Source organism: Capricornis sumatraensis, chromosome 9 (genome assembly GCF_032405125.1).
Source record: "Capricornis sumatraensis isolate serow.1 chromosome 9, serow.2, whole genome shotgun sequence".
NCBI lineage: Eukaryota > Metazoa > Chordata > Mammalia > Artiodactyla > Bovidae > Capricornis > Capricornis sumatraensis.
The window spans coordinates 25,039,384-25,053,237 of record NC_091077.1 but is presented as its reverse complement, the minus strand read 5'-3'; the positions used below and the strand labels follow the sequence as shown (position 1 = coordinate 25,053,237).

Sequence of the window (13,854 nt, the reverse complement as noted above, 5' to 3'; positions counted from 1 at the left end):
GGGGTCTTATAGAGAGCAAAGCAACATATAGAATTGGGCATACAGTAGATATCATGCTTTATAAATACAAAACTGTCAAAAAATGTAGCAAAATCACATTTGCTACAGACTAGGGTCCTTGGACTCTTTAATCAATAGAAAATGGAAAGGGATCAGATGAGGAATTCAGGCAAGGCTTGATTGGGACTCATGCTACAGCACCGAGAAGTGAAAACAAGTAACAAGCGCTCTTGCTGGCTCCCTAACTAGGGCGGGCAGGCTGCTTCCTAAAATGGGGTCAGGGTAGGGGTGGATTGGTGGGTGGGACTGCAGGGGTGGCTTAAGTGGTCTGCCCACCCCCTTGGAGGTGCTATTTACAGGCATCATGTATAGTAACCTCCTTTTGCTCCTGGCACCTCAGAAATGGCAGTTGATTTGTGCCCCTTTTGAATGTTTTCATAATTGCCTGAACTGTACATGCATGCAGTTATTTTTAGTCCCTTATAGTTTCTTCTATTCTGTCACTTGAGGTACAGGGAGCCCAAGTAAAGGATCACAGGCCCCAGATCCCAGCCTGTCTCACACTGAGCGTCATTAAAGATTGAATTGATGTTTTTTATTAAAAGCGTCTCTCTCTCTTCCTTGATTTCTCTCCCTCTAAACTGATGTTTTGCAGCTCGAAACCCAGAGCTGGATTAAGTGATAGTAGTTGTAATGATCATGAGAATTTATATTAGTGTTGCCTACTATCATAAGAATCAAACAGATTTTCTCAAACAAAAAATCTTATAATGTTGATAATGAAGTAAGTGTTGATGTAAGTTAGGGAGTGATGTAAAGAAGTGAGACTTAGAAAAGTTAAAGATGATGGAAGCAGTGTCCGCTCACAGGCCCTTTCAAGCAGGTTGTATGGGAGCCCTTTGGATGACATCAAACCTTCCCTAATCATTTTACTGCTGTGAAGCTCACCAAAATATTATATCCATCGACCTAGGGATAAACTTAGAATGTCTCTGAGTATGGAAAGGACTGAGGTCAATTTTTATACCATTCATGCGTCTTCGACCTGGGAGATTCTGTGAGATCTTGATGAGCAAGAGAGGCTCCCCTTATTTATGACCAATGGAATTGCTTCTTAAACAGAACTCCCATTTAGCTCCCTCTTTATAGTTCCATATTGATACTCCACTTCGGGAGGTACCTAGTCTCCAAGTTTCTGAGCCTTGCTGGGATTTTGTGGGAGCAAATCAGCTTTCTTCAAGGCTCATCTTCTTGGGTCTGCTGTCTCAGCTGTCCACCTGCTTTTCTAAAATCGTGTTGCTGTCACCTCCAATTCCATTCTTATTTTGACTTGAGGGCCTATGTATGTGTTCAGTCTGCCAGTATCTACTTCTGAGCTGGCTCGTTGAGTTTCGTTAGGTGCCTCAAGATCTCCAGGAAAGGCTTTTTAACCCTGGAAACAGCAGCCTTCTGGTCAGCCACTCCTGCAAGCAGTGGAAGGAGAAAAAAGATGGAACTGCCTTCCAGGCTGCACTGGGACCGGTTGCAATCACCACTAAGTTTATTTCCTTTTGTCTTGCCTGCTTAATCTTAGGGATTCTTTCCCATTTCCAAAATCATCCCCAGATTCCCTAGATTTTTTCATCCCTACCCATAAATTAGTTTTCTCTTAATAGCATCTCTTTTTCCTTCTTCCTGGTAATCACCAATTCACTGGACAGAGCCTCACTCCCACCTTTATGCCTGGACCTCATCACAGTGGTCTCCCCACATCTGTGGACATGTGGAGAGTTTTAATGCTAGGGATCCACAGAAGGTTAGAGAAGCAGAGGATTTCAGAGACCATCTAAGGTAGCATTTTTCCAAGCTTGTGCCACACATATCCCTTCATGTCTACAAAGAAAAAAAAATTAAACTTGAAGAGGTGCTTTATGACCACAGGAGTTTGAGAAACACTGTTGAAAAAAACAAGTAACATTTTTGCACAGTTGGGCCCCTCAAAGGCTTTAGTATGTTAATAAACCAACTCTTTCAAGAGAGACTCTAAGTTGCAGTTTTAACAAGCTTCATTTATTCTGCTGGGTTTTTTTTTTTTAAACTTTAAGCTGCATGAACCTTTGATCATTTTCATTGTTAGATAAGCTCCTGTTGTCTCCTTTATCAAAACATCTGAGTACCTTAAATAATTTATAATAACTTTTATAATAAGTTAATGAGATCATTATTTGCTTAAAACTAACCAAATAAAGAACCAAAACATGAGTAATTTGTTTGCTACTAAAGCGCATTACAGGAGTGACATAACCACACAGGTGAAAAATAACTAGATAAAGCATCCTTATTTTTTGACACACTTCCAACTGAAAAATTATTTTTAAAGCTGGGCTGCCATGACATCAGGAACAATATGGAAAGTAGGGAATGTGGTAACTGAAGAACAGCAGGTAGGAACTTCTCAGAGGCAGAAAATGAATAAATATTAGATTCTCTGGATGAAGACAAGAAAAGCAATTACAGTATCAAGAATCAAGGATGCTAGTCTCACTCAAAATCTTTATAATGGCTTTGACAAGAAATTTTGGAGGGATCTTCTATCCATGTGGAGACAAGAAACTCTTTCAGGCTGTGAGACGCCTAGCTATCAGAAAGAGCCACACACACACACACACACACACACACACACACACAAAGACTAATGATGCTATAGGCCATCTGTATATTTTCTCTTTTGAAATAACTAGTAAATCCTTCTGTCCATTTTAAAAAATTTTCATTGTTTATCTTCTTATTATTGAATTGTAAGCATTTTTTAATCTTTGTCTGATTTATGTGTTGTGAATATTTTCTCTCAGTTTGTGGTTTGCCATTTCATTTTCTTAATTGTGTCTCCAGAAGAGTGAATTTTAAATTTTAATGAATGTTGATTTATCACTTTTTTTTAAAAAAAAAAGAGCCACAGAAATTTCTTTTGAAGTTTATTTTAATAAAGATAAATCATTGAAAAAAAAAAAAACTTAATAAATGAATTTTAGTTAGGATTGTGGGCAAGACCATGCCAATTTTGTGTATGAGATCAAGTCTCTTCCAGTTGATGAAACTGAAGCACAAAGGCTGTCAGAAAATGTCGAAGCAGGTGCAGAAACAAGGCAGACATGAAGCTCACTCTGGAGGAGTGTCCGGAAGTCACTGTAGACTGGGGTTTGCAGTCACATGTGCTGCTCTCACTAAAAATCCCATGACAACTTTAGTTTTATTCAGTAAATAGGTCGAACCAGAGAAAAAACTGTGTATTTGGGGCATTTTTCTAGCAAATATGGCTCTTTGAAGGTTCCTAGATAAAAGAAATGCAAAAAAGCAAAATGGCTGTCTGGGGAGGCCTTACAAATAGCTGTGAAAAGAAAAGAAGTGAAAAGCAGAGGAGAAAAGGAAAGATATAAGCATCTGAATGCAGAGTTCCAAAGAATAGCAAGGAGAGATAAGAAAGCCTTCCTCAGTGATCAATGCAAAGAAATAGAGGAAAACAACAGAATGGGAAAGACTAGCGATCTCTTCAAGAAAACTAGAGATACCAAGGGAACATTTCATGCAAAGATGGGCTCAATAAAGGACAGAAATGGTCTGGACCTAACAGAAGCAGATATTAAGAAGAGGTGGCAAGAATACACAGAAGAACTATACAAAAAAGATCTTTACAACCCAGATAACCATGATGGTGTGATCACTCCCCTAGAGCCAGACATCCTGGAATGTGAAATCAAGTGGGCTAAGAAAGCATCACTATGAACAAAGCTAGTGGAGGTGATGGAATTCCAGTTGAGCCATTTCAAATCCTGAAAGATGATGCTGTGAAAGTGCTGTACTCAATATGCCAGCAAATTTGGAAAACTCAGCAGTGGCCACAGGACTGGAAAAGGTCAGTTTTCATTCCAATTCCAAAGAAAGTCAATGCCAAAGAATGCTCAAACTACTGCACAATTGCACTCATCTCACACACTGGTAAAGTAATGCTCAAAATTCTCTAAGCCAGGCTTCAGCAATACATGAACCGTGAACTTCCAGATGTTCAAGCTGGTTTTAGAAAAGGCAGAGGAACCAGAGATCAAATTGCCAGCATCTGCTGGATCATGGAAAAAGCAAGAGAGTTCCAGAAAAACATCTATTTCTGCTTTCTTGACTATGCCAAAGCCTTTGACTGTGTGGATCACAATCAACTGGAAAGTTCTGAAAGAGATGGGAATACCAGACCACTTGACTTGCCTCTTGAGAAACCTGAATGCAGGTCAGGAAGCAACAGTTAGAACTGGACATGGAACAACAGACTGGTTCCAAATAGGAAAAGGAGTATGTCAAGGCTGTATATTGTCACCCTGCTTATTTAACTTCTCTGCAGAATACATCATGAGAAATGCTAGGCTGGAAGAAACACAAGCTGGAATCAAGATTGCCAGGAAAACTATCAATAACCTCAGATATGCAGATGATACCACCCTTATGACAGAAAGTGAAGAGAAACTAAAAAGCCTCTTGATGAAAGTGAAAGAGGAGAGTGAAAAAGTTGGCTTAAAACTCAACATTCAGAAAACGAAGATCATGGCATCTGATCCCATCACATCATGGGAAATAGATGGGGAAACAGTGGAAACAGTGTCAGACTTTATTTTCCTGGGCTCCACAATCACTGAAGATGGTGATTGCAGCCATGAAATTAAAAGATGCTTACTCCTTGGAAGAAAAGTTATGACCAACCTAGATAGCACATTGAAAAGCAGAGACATTACTTTGCCAACCAAGGACCATCTAGTCAAGGCTATGGTTTTTCCAGTGGTCATGTATGGATGTGAGAGTTGGACTGTGAAGAAAGCTGAGTGCCGAAGAACTGGTACTTTTGAACTGTGGTGTTGGGGAAGACTCTTGAGAGTCCCTTGGACTGCAAGGAGATCCAACCAGTCCATTCTAAAGGAGATCAGTCCTGGATGTTCATTGGAAGGACTGATGCTAAAGCTGAAACTCCAATACTTTGGCCACCTCATGAGAAGAGTTGACTCATTGGAAAAGACCCTGCAGCTGGGAGGGATTGAAGACAGGAGGAGAAGTGGATGACAGAAGATGAGATGGCTGGATGGCATCACCGACTCGATGGATGTGAGTTTGAGTGAATTCCGGGAGTTGGTGGTCGATAGGGAGGCCTCGCGTGCTGCAATTCATGGGGTCGCAATGAGGTGGACTCGACTGAGCGACTGAACTGAGCTGAGATTTCAAAGTCTTATATAATTTTATAGTTTTAATCCTCTGGGTTGATGGCTAAAGTCATAGCTGGCATTTGTATGGCCCCTTTTATCAAGCATATAGACTATTTTGATGTCTTTTTGTCTCAGTTGCTGTTGTAGTTGATACCAACACAGTATCTTTTCTGTTACATTTTCTTTTTCCTTTTCTTCTAGGTCTACCAAAAGCAGCTATGATTTGTCATCTGGCAGCTATAAACAGTTCTATTGGATTATGGGCTTTTGGTTGTACTTCTGATGACATCATTTATATGACTCTTCCTCTGTATCATAGTGCAGCATCTCTTCTCGGGATTGGTGGATGTATTCAATTAGGTATGCTTTTATTGTGTGTTTGAATAAGTTTTCACAATGTCTAATTAGAACTTGTCTTCATTAAAGTTTGAAATGCTATTGGTGGAACTCAGAGTAATTGTGTGCATGTTATTCAACTATAAAACGTTTACTAAAAGGACACAGCTTCATCACTCATTGGAAAGAGCAGTGCTGTGGGAGTTTAGCCTTGTGGTTAGAACTGGATGTTGACAGCATTTCCTTCTCCATGTGATCACTCACTGTTTAGTGGCCAAGCCCTGCCTCCTTAAGTGGAGGTAGGAGCTTTCCCAATCAGAAGCCTAGTATTTCTTAACTCTTAGCTTTGGAAGTCACATGGATCATTTTATCTGCATTTTGCTGTTCAAAGCAAGTCACAAGACAGCTCAGAATCAAGATTTGACGAATGGGGAAATAGACCCCACTTCTTGAAAGAAAGGGTGTCAAATTCACATTGTAAAGGTAAGTGCAGAGGAGGAGTTATTGAGGCTATCTTTGCAAACATTGTACTCCAGATACCCAAGAAGTCATTTGGTGGAAATGACAACTCAGTAGATTGCATTGATAATCATGCTGAGATTATGTGTCTGTTACTAGCTCACTCAGAAATAATATTAAGAGATCACTCACCATGATTTATATATATATCTATCTAAAATACTATAAAGTAATTTTGTAGAAGGGTATGTTTAGAATGCAATAAATGTCCACAGTAAATAAAGATGAAGGTCGAGACATTAGCATTTTCCTCGGAACATATTCATACGACTTAAAATTGTTATTAAAATTAGGTTGTTAAAATTAGGCTCTGCAGTCATCAATGAACCTTTTTGTTGGTGTTTTCTTACTAATTCTGCCTTGCTAACCCAACCTCAAAATATATGAGGCTGCTTTAAAATTTTTAAAGATAAATACTATGTATATATACGAGGTCAAAAGTAAGTGAATATTCTTGGTCTCTGTGACGAAGGATGACCCTTATCTATATTCATTCTCTACTACTTATAACTGTCCTGTTTATTTTGACTGCTTCTTTCATCCCATGTACTGTAAGAAGCGTATCTACAGTCAAATATAGAATTACAGCATGAATATTTTTAAAAGATTTATTGGACTGTAAAATTAATGTTTTCAAATGAACTTGACATAAATGGCCGCTGATAGATTATAAAAGCCTTGAAAGTGAGCAAAACTCTTCTGGACAGAGCAACATCATTTGTGTTTTATGTTAATTCTGCCCTTGAATTTTTTCCCTTGTGCTTTTTTATGCCTTTTCTCATAGGTGCCACTTGTGTGTTAAGGAAGAAATTCTCAGCAAGCCAGTTTTGGAATGACTGCAGAAAGTATAATGTGACTGTGTTTCAGTACATTGGAGAACTTTGTCGCTACCTTTGCAAACAACCTAAGGTAAGAGTAATCTTTGCCAGAGAGAAAAAGTAATTTCAGAAAGAAAAGGTATTGAGAGATAATAATTTTTGTTTGCTTATACTCCATTTTTTTTTTCCAGAACATACTTTAACTGACTTACAAGGATATATGCAAAACTCCAAAATAAAATAAATATGAAACAATCAAAGAAAATAAAAGAAGAGCTATTTAGGAATGTACTAATGTGCTTTTTATTGAGGCAAGGGAAGAGAGACTCACAATCCGGTCTACTTCATGCTTATACAGATTAAAATTTCTGTAAACAACAAAAAAATTTCTGTAAACATAGCATGCATCTGATTATGAAATTACTTTCTGTTTACAGAGAGCAGTTATTCCAAGGGTTGAATTAGATCATCTTTTAAAATGTTGGTCTTTAAAAAAAACACACAAAAACTAATGACACTGATTATACTTGTTTTTCTATTTTTTTTTTCTTTTGAACAAGTGATTACATTAGAATATATTTTTTTGTTTGGTTTTGCTGTAGACTTGAAAAGAAATGTTGCTTTCCACTTTGCACTTATCTTCCAGCTAAGGTGGTCATTTTCATGACCTTTTGATAAATCACCCCTTCTGAAAACAGATAGGTAGGGACAGTTGCATAAGCCTGAAGGCTGTCTTTATATTAGTTGGTTTGCTTTTTTGCCTTCAGGAGTTACCGTCCTTTTCCTGGTCTCATTTGTATTTAAAGATGCTTATTTTTTAACTATCTGATGGTCTAAACATACTTGAGGCTACAAAGAAGGGACTCTGTCTGTAATCAAATCTACACCAGCCCCCTGAAGGGTGCTAATAGAGGATGCCTCCCTATGCAAGGTGGAGCAGCAGAGCCTGGCTGATGACCTGCCCTTGACCTTTGAGAGAAACACGTTTTCTAAGACATCTCTCACTCATTACCTTTTCCCATCTCCACCCTGGTTTAAGGCATGGATGGTGCACTGCAATGCCTTCTTTGGCAGCTAGAATATGGACATGTAATCCGTCCTTACCCACAGCACAGCTGAGGCTAGACTGGGGGCATTTAAATAAGACTGTATTAAAGATACGGAATTACACAGGAGAGATAACACAGAGAAGAATCTGAAACTGGAGAATCTTATTTACAAAATGCTTGTCATTTTAAGCTTGGAGTTCTCCATCATGAGATCTCCCATCTGACTCCTGACCTGCCTCCTGCGGTGGAGGCCATCCTACCCTTCTGTTTGGTCAAGAGTGCAAGTGACCAAATCCATAGGGGTCCAAATCCCTATGGATTCCCCACATTCATAGCTTAGACAAGGAGTCTCATAAAAGTGTTTCAGCTTTTTGACTTTTATTCTTCTCTAGGAGAGTTTGCCAATATCAGAATTGTGGTCTTACCTGAAGATCCCAGTAGAATAATTATAGGGGTACAGACTGATTTATTTCTGCTTACAGATTTTATTGTATTTTTTGATGATGTGGTACCTGAACTATTTGAGGAATTAAATGCCCTCTAGTAAAATGGAAGGCTTTTTCAGTGCAGGTAGTCTAACAAACTTCTTCATAGCCTTTCTAGACCATGGCCCCAGCCATTCCTATTTCCTCTCATCCTTTATTAGCAACATGAACGTTTGCAAGATCATTTGCTCTGTAAGTCATTATTAAATGGTTGGATACATTCATTAATTTTTTTCTATAAGTTTTACCATCTTAAATGATGCTACATTTAGTGTCTTCATGGAATATAGTCAATGTAGGGCCTCAGAAGTGAAAGTAGTCAAAGAACATGGACGTTTTGGTGAGTTTTATGTCATGTTTCCAGATTGCTGTTCAGAGTGATAGATGTGATTTAGAATCTCATTGACAATTTGGAGTATGCCCACTGCACAGTCTCTTATTGATACTGAGTGGTATTAAAAATAACGGTCTTCCAGTGTCCTTCACAGAAAACTAGACACTAGTTGTTTTTGTCATTGTTGTTGTTAGTAACGCTTACATATTATTTATGTGGGTAGCGCTTAAAATACGTTATGCTTTGTAAGTTTCTTCAAAAGTCCCTGTAGGATGGAGAACAGGGAGAAAAGACCAGTGTCCCTGGCTCACTCTTTCAGATATAGTGGATGAAACCCAACTTGCTTGGGCTTTGTAGTAATATTGTTTGAACAAAGAATATTGTTTCTTTTTTTAAAAAATGAGGAAAAGAGTTCTAATTTTATTTCTAATTTTATAAACCAGAAGCTAACATATTTTTAATTTCTTTGTTAAGATTACTGGCACGGTGGGGTAGTTTTTAAATTGTAATTCCCTTTCAAAATACCTCTTTTACTTATTTATCTCTTTGGCACATGTTTTATCTTATTCATTTGAGCTTCTGTTTCATATAATAAATTAATTAACAGTTTGTTATATTTGCTATAAGCCTTTTTTCAAGATGTTTTCCTTTGACGTTTTTAAGTGAGGTGAAATATTCTTTTCTCTTCTCTAAACTTGTACTGTGCTGATTTGGGAGAAATACTGTAGCTGAAGAAAATTTGAGAGAACTAAACTGAGAGCAGAACTCCTGGTTGCTTTTAGTTAAGTATTTTAATTCTTAAAGTTCTTTGAGGAAAGACATGTGTTTGTGAAATAATCTCTAAGCACTTACCTAAAGACAAGTTGATGAGGAGAGAGGGAAATACACATATTTGCCAAAAGGAAAATGTAATGATTTATTTTTTTGAACAGAGATACTTTGTATTACCTAATCTTCTTTGTTGATTTCTCACAGAAAGAGTACAAACAGTTCTTGGCATTAAAGATTGGGAAAAGAAGAAAGTCATTTTGTTATGACATCTTATCCTTTCAAGGGGATCTTGTTCTCTTGCTGTCCAATGTTCATTCCTTTCAATGAACTTCCCCTGAAAGGATGTGGCAGTGTGTGCTGTGCAGCCAACATAGCAGTGGGTTCAAGTAGGGCCATAGAGTTAACAAGTGACACAGTCCACACACCCTCAAAGAAAGTAAATTTCATGTCTCATGAGACATGCTTTTAAGCCCAAAAAATATTTAATAGACATATTTAAAAGAAAGCAAAACCACATATTCTCTATATCTAGAGCTGTTGTCCATCAGGTTAAGTCATATATTCTGGACATTTACCTGAAGGCAGAAGCCACAGTCTGAGTTGAGTGTTTGTATGTAGTTGCATAAAAACCTCCTGGAGTTGACTGTCCCTAGCTGGAAGCACTTATCCACCCCCTGACTCAACACCATCATTTTTCTCTTTTAAAAAACTTCAGTTACAAAATCTCCTTTGGCGTAAACATTTGGATGTGCCTCAAACTTCTGGCAGCAGCACTGTCCTTAAAGAAAATCTAAAAAAATTATCTGAGGTACTCACTCCTCTTAGTTAGAGAGTGTTAGGGGAATCATCCTCTTCCCCTGAGACTAGAAAAGCAGCTCTTTCCCCATCTTCCAATCTTACATACTTTCTACATTACTGAAGGCCATCATACATTATATCATAGATCTAGCTGTATGTTTTCTTAATATTGGGGCTTCTCAGGTGGCACAATGTAAAGAATCTGCCACACATGAAAAGATGCTCAACATCACTCATTATCAGAGAAATGCAAATCAAAACCACAATGAGGTACCACTTCACACCAGTCAGAATGGCTGCGATCCAAAAATCTGCAAGCAATAAATGCTGGAGAGGGTGTGGAGAAAAGGGAACCCTCCTACACTGTTGGTGGGAATGCAAACTAGTACAGCCACTATGGAGAACAGTGTGGAGATTCCTTAAAAAATTGCAAATAGAACTACCTTATGACCCAGCAATCCCACTGCTGGGTATACACACCGAGGAAACCAGAATTGAAAGAGACACATGTACCCCAATGTTCATCGCAGCACTGTTTATAATAGCCAGGACATGGAAACAACCTAGATGTCCATCAGCAGATGAATGGATAAGAAAGCTGTGGTACATGTACACAATGGAGTATTACTCAGCCGTTAAAAAGAATTCATTTGAATCAGTTCTGATGAGATGGATGAAACTGGAGCCGATTATACAGAGTGAAGTAAGCCAGAAAGAAAAACACCAATACAGTATACTAACACATATATATGGAATTTAGAAAGATGGCAAAGACGACCCTGTATGCAAGACAGGAAAAAAGACACAGCGGTGTATAACGGACTTTTGGACTCAGAGAGAGAGGGAGAGGGTGGGATGATTTGGGAGAATGGCATTCTATCATGTATACTATCATGTAAGAATTGAATCGCCAGTCTATGTCTGACGCAGGATACAGCATGTTTGGGGCTGGTGCATGGGGATGACCCACAGAGATGTTATGGGGAGGGAGGTGGGAGGGGGTTTCATGTTTGGGAACACATGTAAGAATTAAAGATTTTAAAATTAAAAAATAAAAAAATAAAAAAATAAAAATGAGAAGGACAAAAAAAAAAAAAAGGTATTTCAGAGCTTAAGGAGTTTCTCTCCATACAGCATTTTATCCAAAGAAGCAGTCTCAATTCCTCTGAGAAGTTTAGAAAGTTGGAGAAAAGCACAGACTTGCATGCACCATCGTATTCAGCATGTTAGCTCTGTATCTTAACTCCTGAATAAATTTAGAATCTACAGTAAAAAAAAAAAAAAAAAAAGAATCTGCCTGCCAATGCAAGAGACACGAGAGACACTCAGGTTCAATCCCTGGGTCAGGAAGATCCCTTGGAGGAGGAAATGGCAACCCACTCCAGTATTATAAAAGTGATTACAGATAATGATAAATATTACGAGGAAACAAAACCTTTTGAGGTGATGGAGACCAATGAGTGGTGAGGGATTGCTGATTAGATTGAGCAGTCAGGGAAGACTTCACTGACATGGTGACCTGTGAGCCGAAGAATCATGATGGTGTGGGTGGGATAGCACCAAGGCAAAGCTAGGGGACTGCAGTCACGATGGAATAAACTGAAAACAACGCGGCCCACAGAAGACACACCACCGAGTGTTTAATGAGATGCAGAGTGTGGCTGGGCCATCCATGGACCAGATCTTACGAGGCTCAGTAGATCCTGGAGGTGACATTTGGATTTTGTACCCTTCAGAGTATTTGCGAAAAGATGAAGGTAAACTGGAAAATATACCAATTCGGGAATCCATTTTGAAGGAAAGATAACAAGATAATAAGATTCCTGTTAGTTCAGGAACAGGGAGAGTGAAGAGATGGATAGAATAAAGGAAGAGTCAGTCCCAGGATTGCAGTTCAGATGTCTAGGTGAATTGTGAACTATTTGTCGAGATAAGGAAAACTGAGATTCGAGAAGTGAAAATTAAATATCTTTTGGACGTGTTAAGTTTGGTGTGTTAGACATCCGGTTTTAAGTAGTAAAATAGGCAGTTGAATGCAGGACTCTGGAGCCCAAAAGTGCAGGGAGTGGGGCCTGATTAGCAAAGCCCTGTGTTATGATGCATATGTATGATGCCTCTTTTGCAAGTTAACATTATAGCTTATCATTTACACTATGTAGTTTGTCTATAGCTCTCAATGTAGAACACCCACATTTTGACATTCTCAAAGCATAGCTTATTTTCTTTAGTATATGTACATTTTTATATATGTTTTCTATTAATTATATCCTATTTCCCTTACATTATTTATTGGGAACTAGAAAATATACTTATGATTCTGAATATTATAGTGAGTATTAATGTTGAGTATTAAACTTTGGTAATATTAAAACTTTGACAAAATAGTTTATGCTCAACTCTCATCATGAAGAGAGACATTTTTAAACATACTTGATAAATATTAATTGAATATTTTTCATTAAATATTAAATATTCTTCATTCAATTCCATATGGATTATACTAAGCTTTCATTAGTAATGTTTAGACAGTCCTGAAGTGAACCCCTAAGTGTTTGCTGTGTTTTTTTGAAGGTAGCAAAATGAAAATGTTGACATTGATGATGTGAGATTTTTTTAAGACTTCATTATGAAAGGGAACCTGCTTTACTTTCTTCAAAGAGAATCCATCATTTCTTTCAAGCTTTCAGAGGTTTCCTTCCATGGACAGAGAAGCCTGGCATGCTACAATCCATAGTGTCACAAAGAGTCAAACACAACCAAGCAACTAACACTTTCACTGTGTCCTATTTAGATAAGATGTAAGGATAAAGACAATTCACTAGTACTAGAGAATAGAATTCCAATTTTTGTGGTTTAATCCCTAAGTCCTTTCCTACTCTTTTGCAACCCTATGGACTGTAGCACGCCAGGCTTTGTTGCCCAAGGGGTTCTCCAGGCAAGAATACATAGGTGGGTTGCCATTTTCTTCTCCAGGGGATCTTCCCAACCCAGGGTTCAAACACCCTTCTCATGCATTAGTGGGCAGATTCTTTACCACTCAGTAACAAAATGATGCTGACTTAACCTAAATCTCTTGAACTTGTATATTTGTTTTATCAGTTGTGTTTTTAATGGTTCTGAAGACAGTTACAGGCTTTCATTGGCATCACCTTGTCCCTGATTCAGGGCGTTACTGTTTATTCTTTTCTAATTGAAAAATGAATATTTTTAAAGCATTTGTTCTTTTATTGTGTTTTCATTTTCTGAGTCTCTGTATAACTTCAAGTGTTTTACCGTTAGGTTTTCCCCATTTCACATCTTGTGAAAGATGTAGTTTCTCAAAGCATTAAGCTTTGGAAACTTTGCTCATCCCATGTAGTAACTTCCAAAGAATGACACTTGAAAATTAATGTGAATTTTAGTTGTTATCAAGATGTTCTGATTTAGTTTCATTGCCATTGTCTTCTTGACATCCCTCAGAATAATTGATTTTATCTCCAAGACCTAGTTGTTTAAAAATATTTAGCACTTTTTAAATTTTTTCTT

At 37.9% G+C, this 13,854-nt stretch overlaps 1 protein-coding gene across 1 annotated transcript in view; it reads left to right on the top strand.

Moving 5' to 3' along the window:
* SLC27A6 (solute carrier family 27 member 6) overlaps nt 1–13,854 on the top strand; it is a 70,545-nt gene that overhangs the window by 22,607 nt on the left and 34,084 nt on the right. Inside the window, exons 3-4 of the mRNA XM_068980012.1 lie at nt 5,421–5,579; nt 6,859–6,983. Of these exons, the coding sequence (XP_068836113.1) occupies nt 5,421–5,579; nt 6,859–6,983 (284 nt within the window). The remainder of the gene's footprint in view (nt 1–5,420; nt 5,580–6,858; nt 6,984–13,854) is intronic.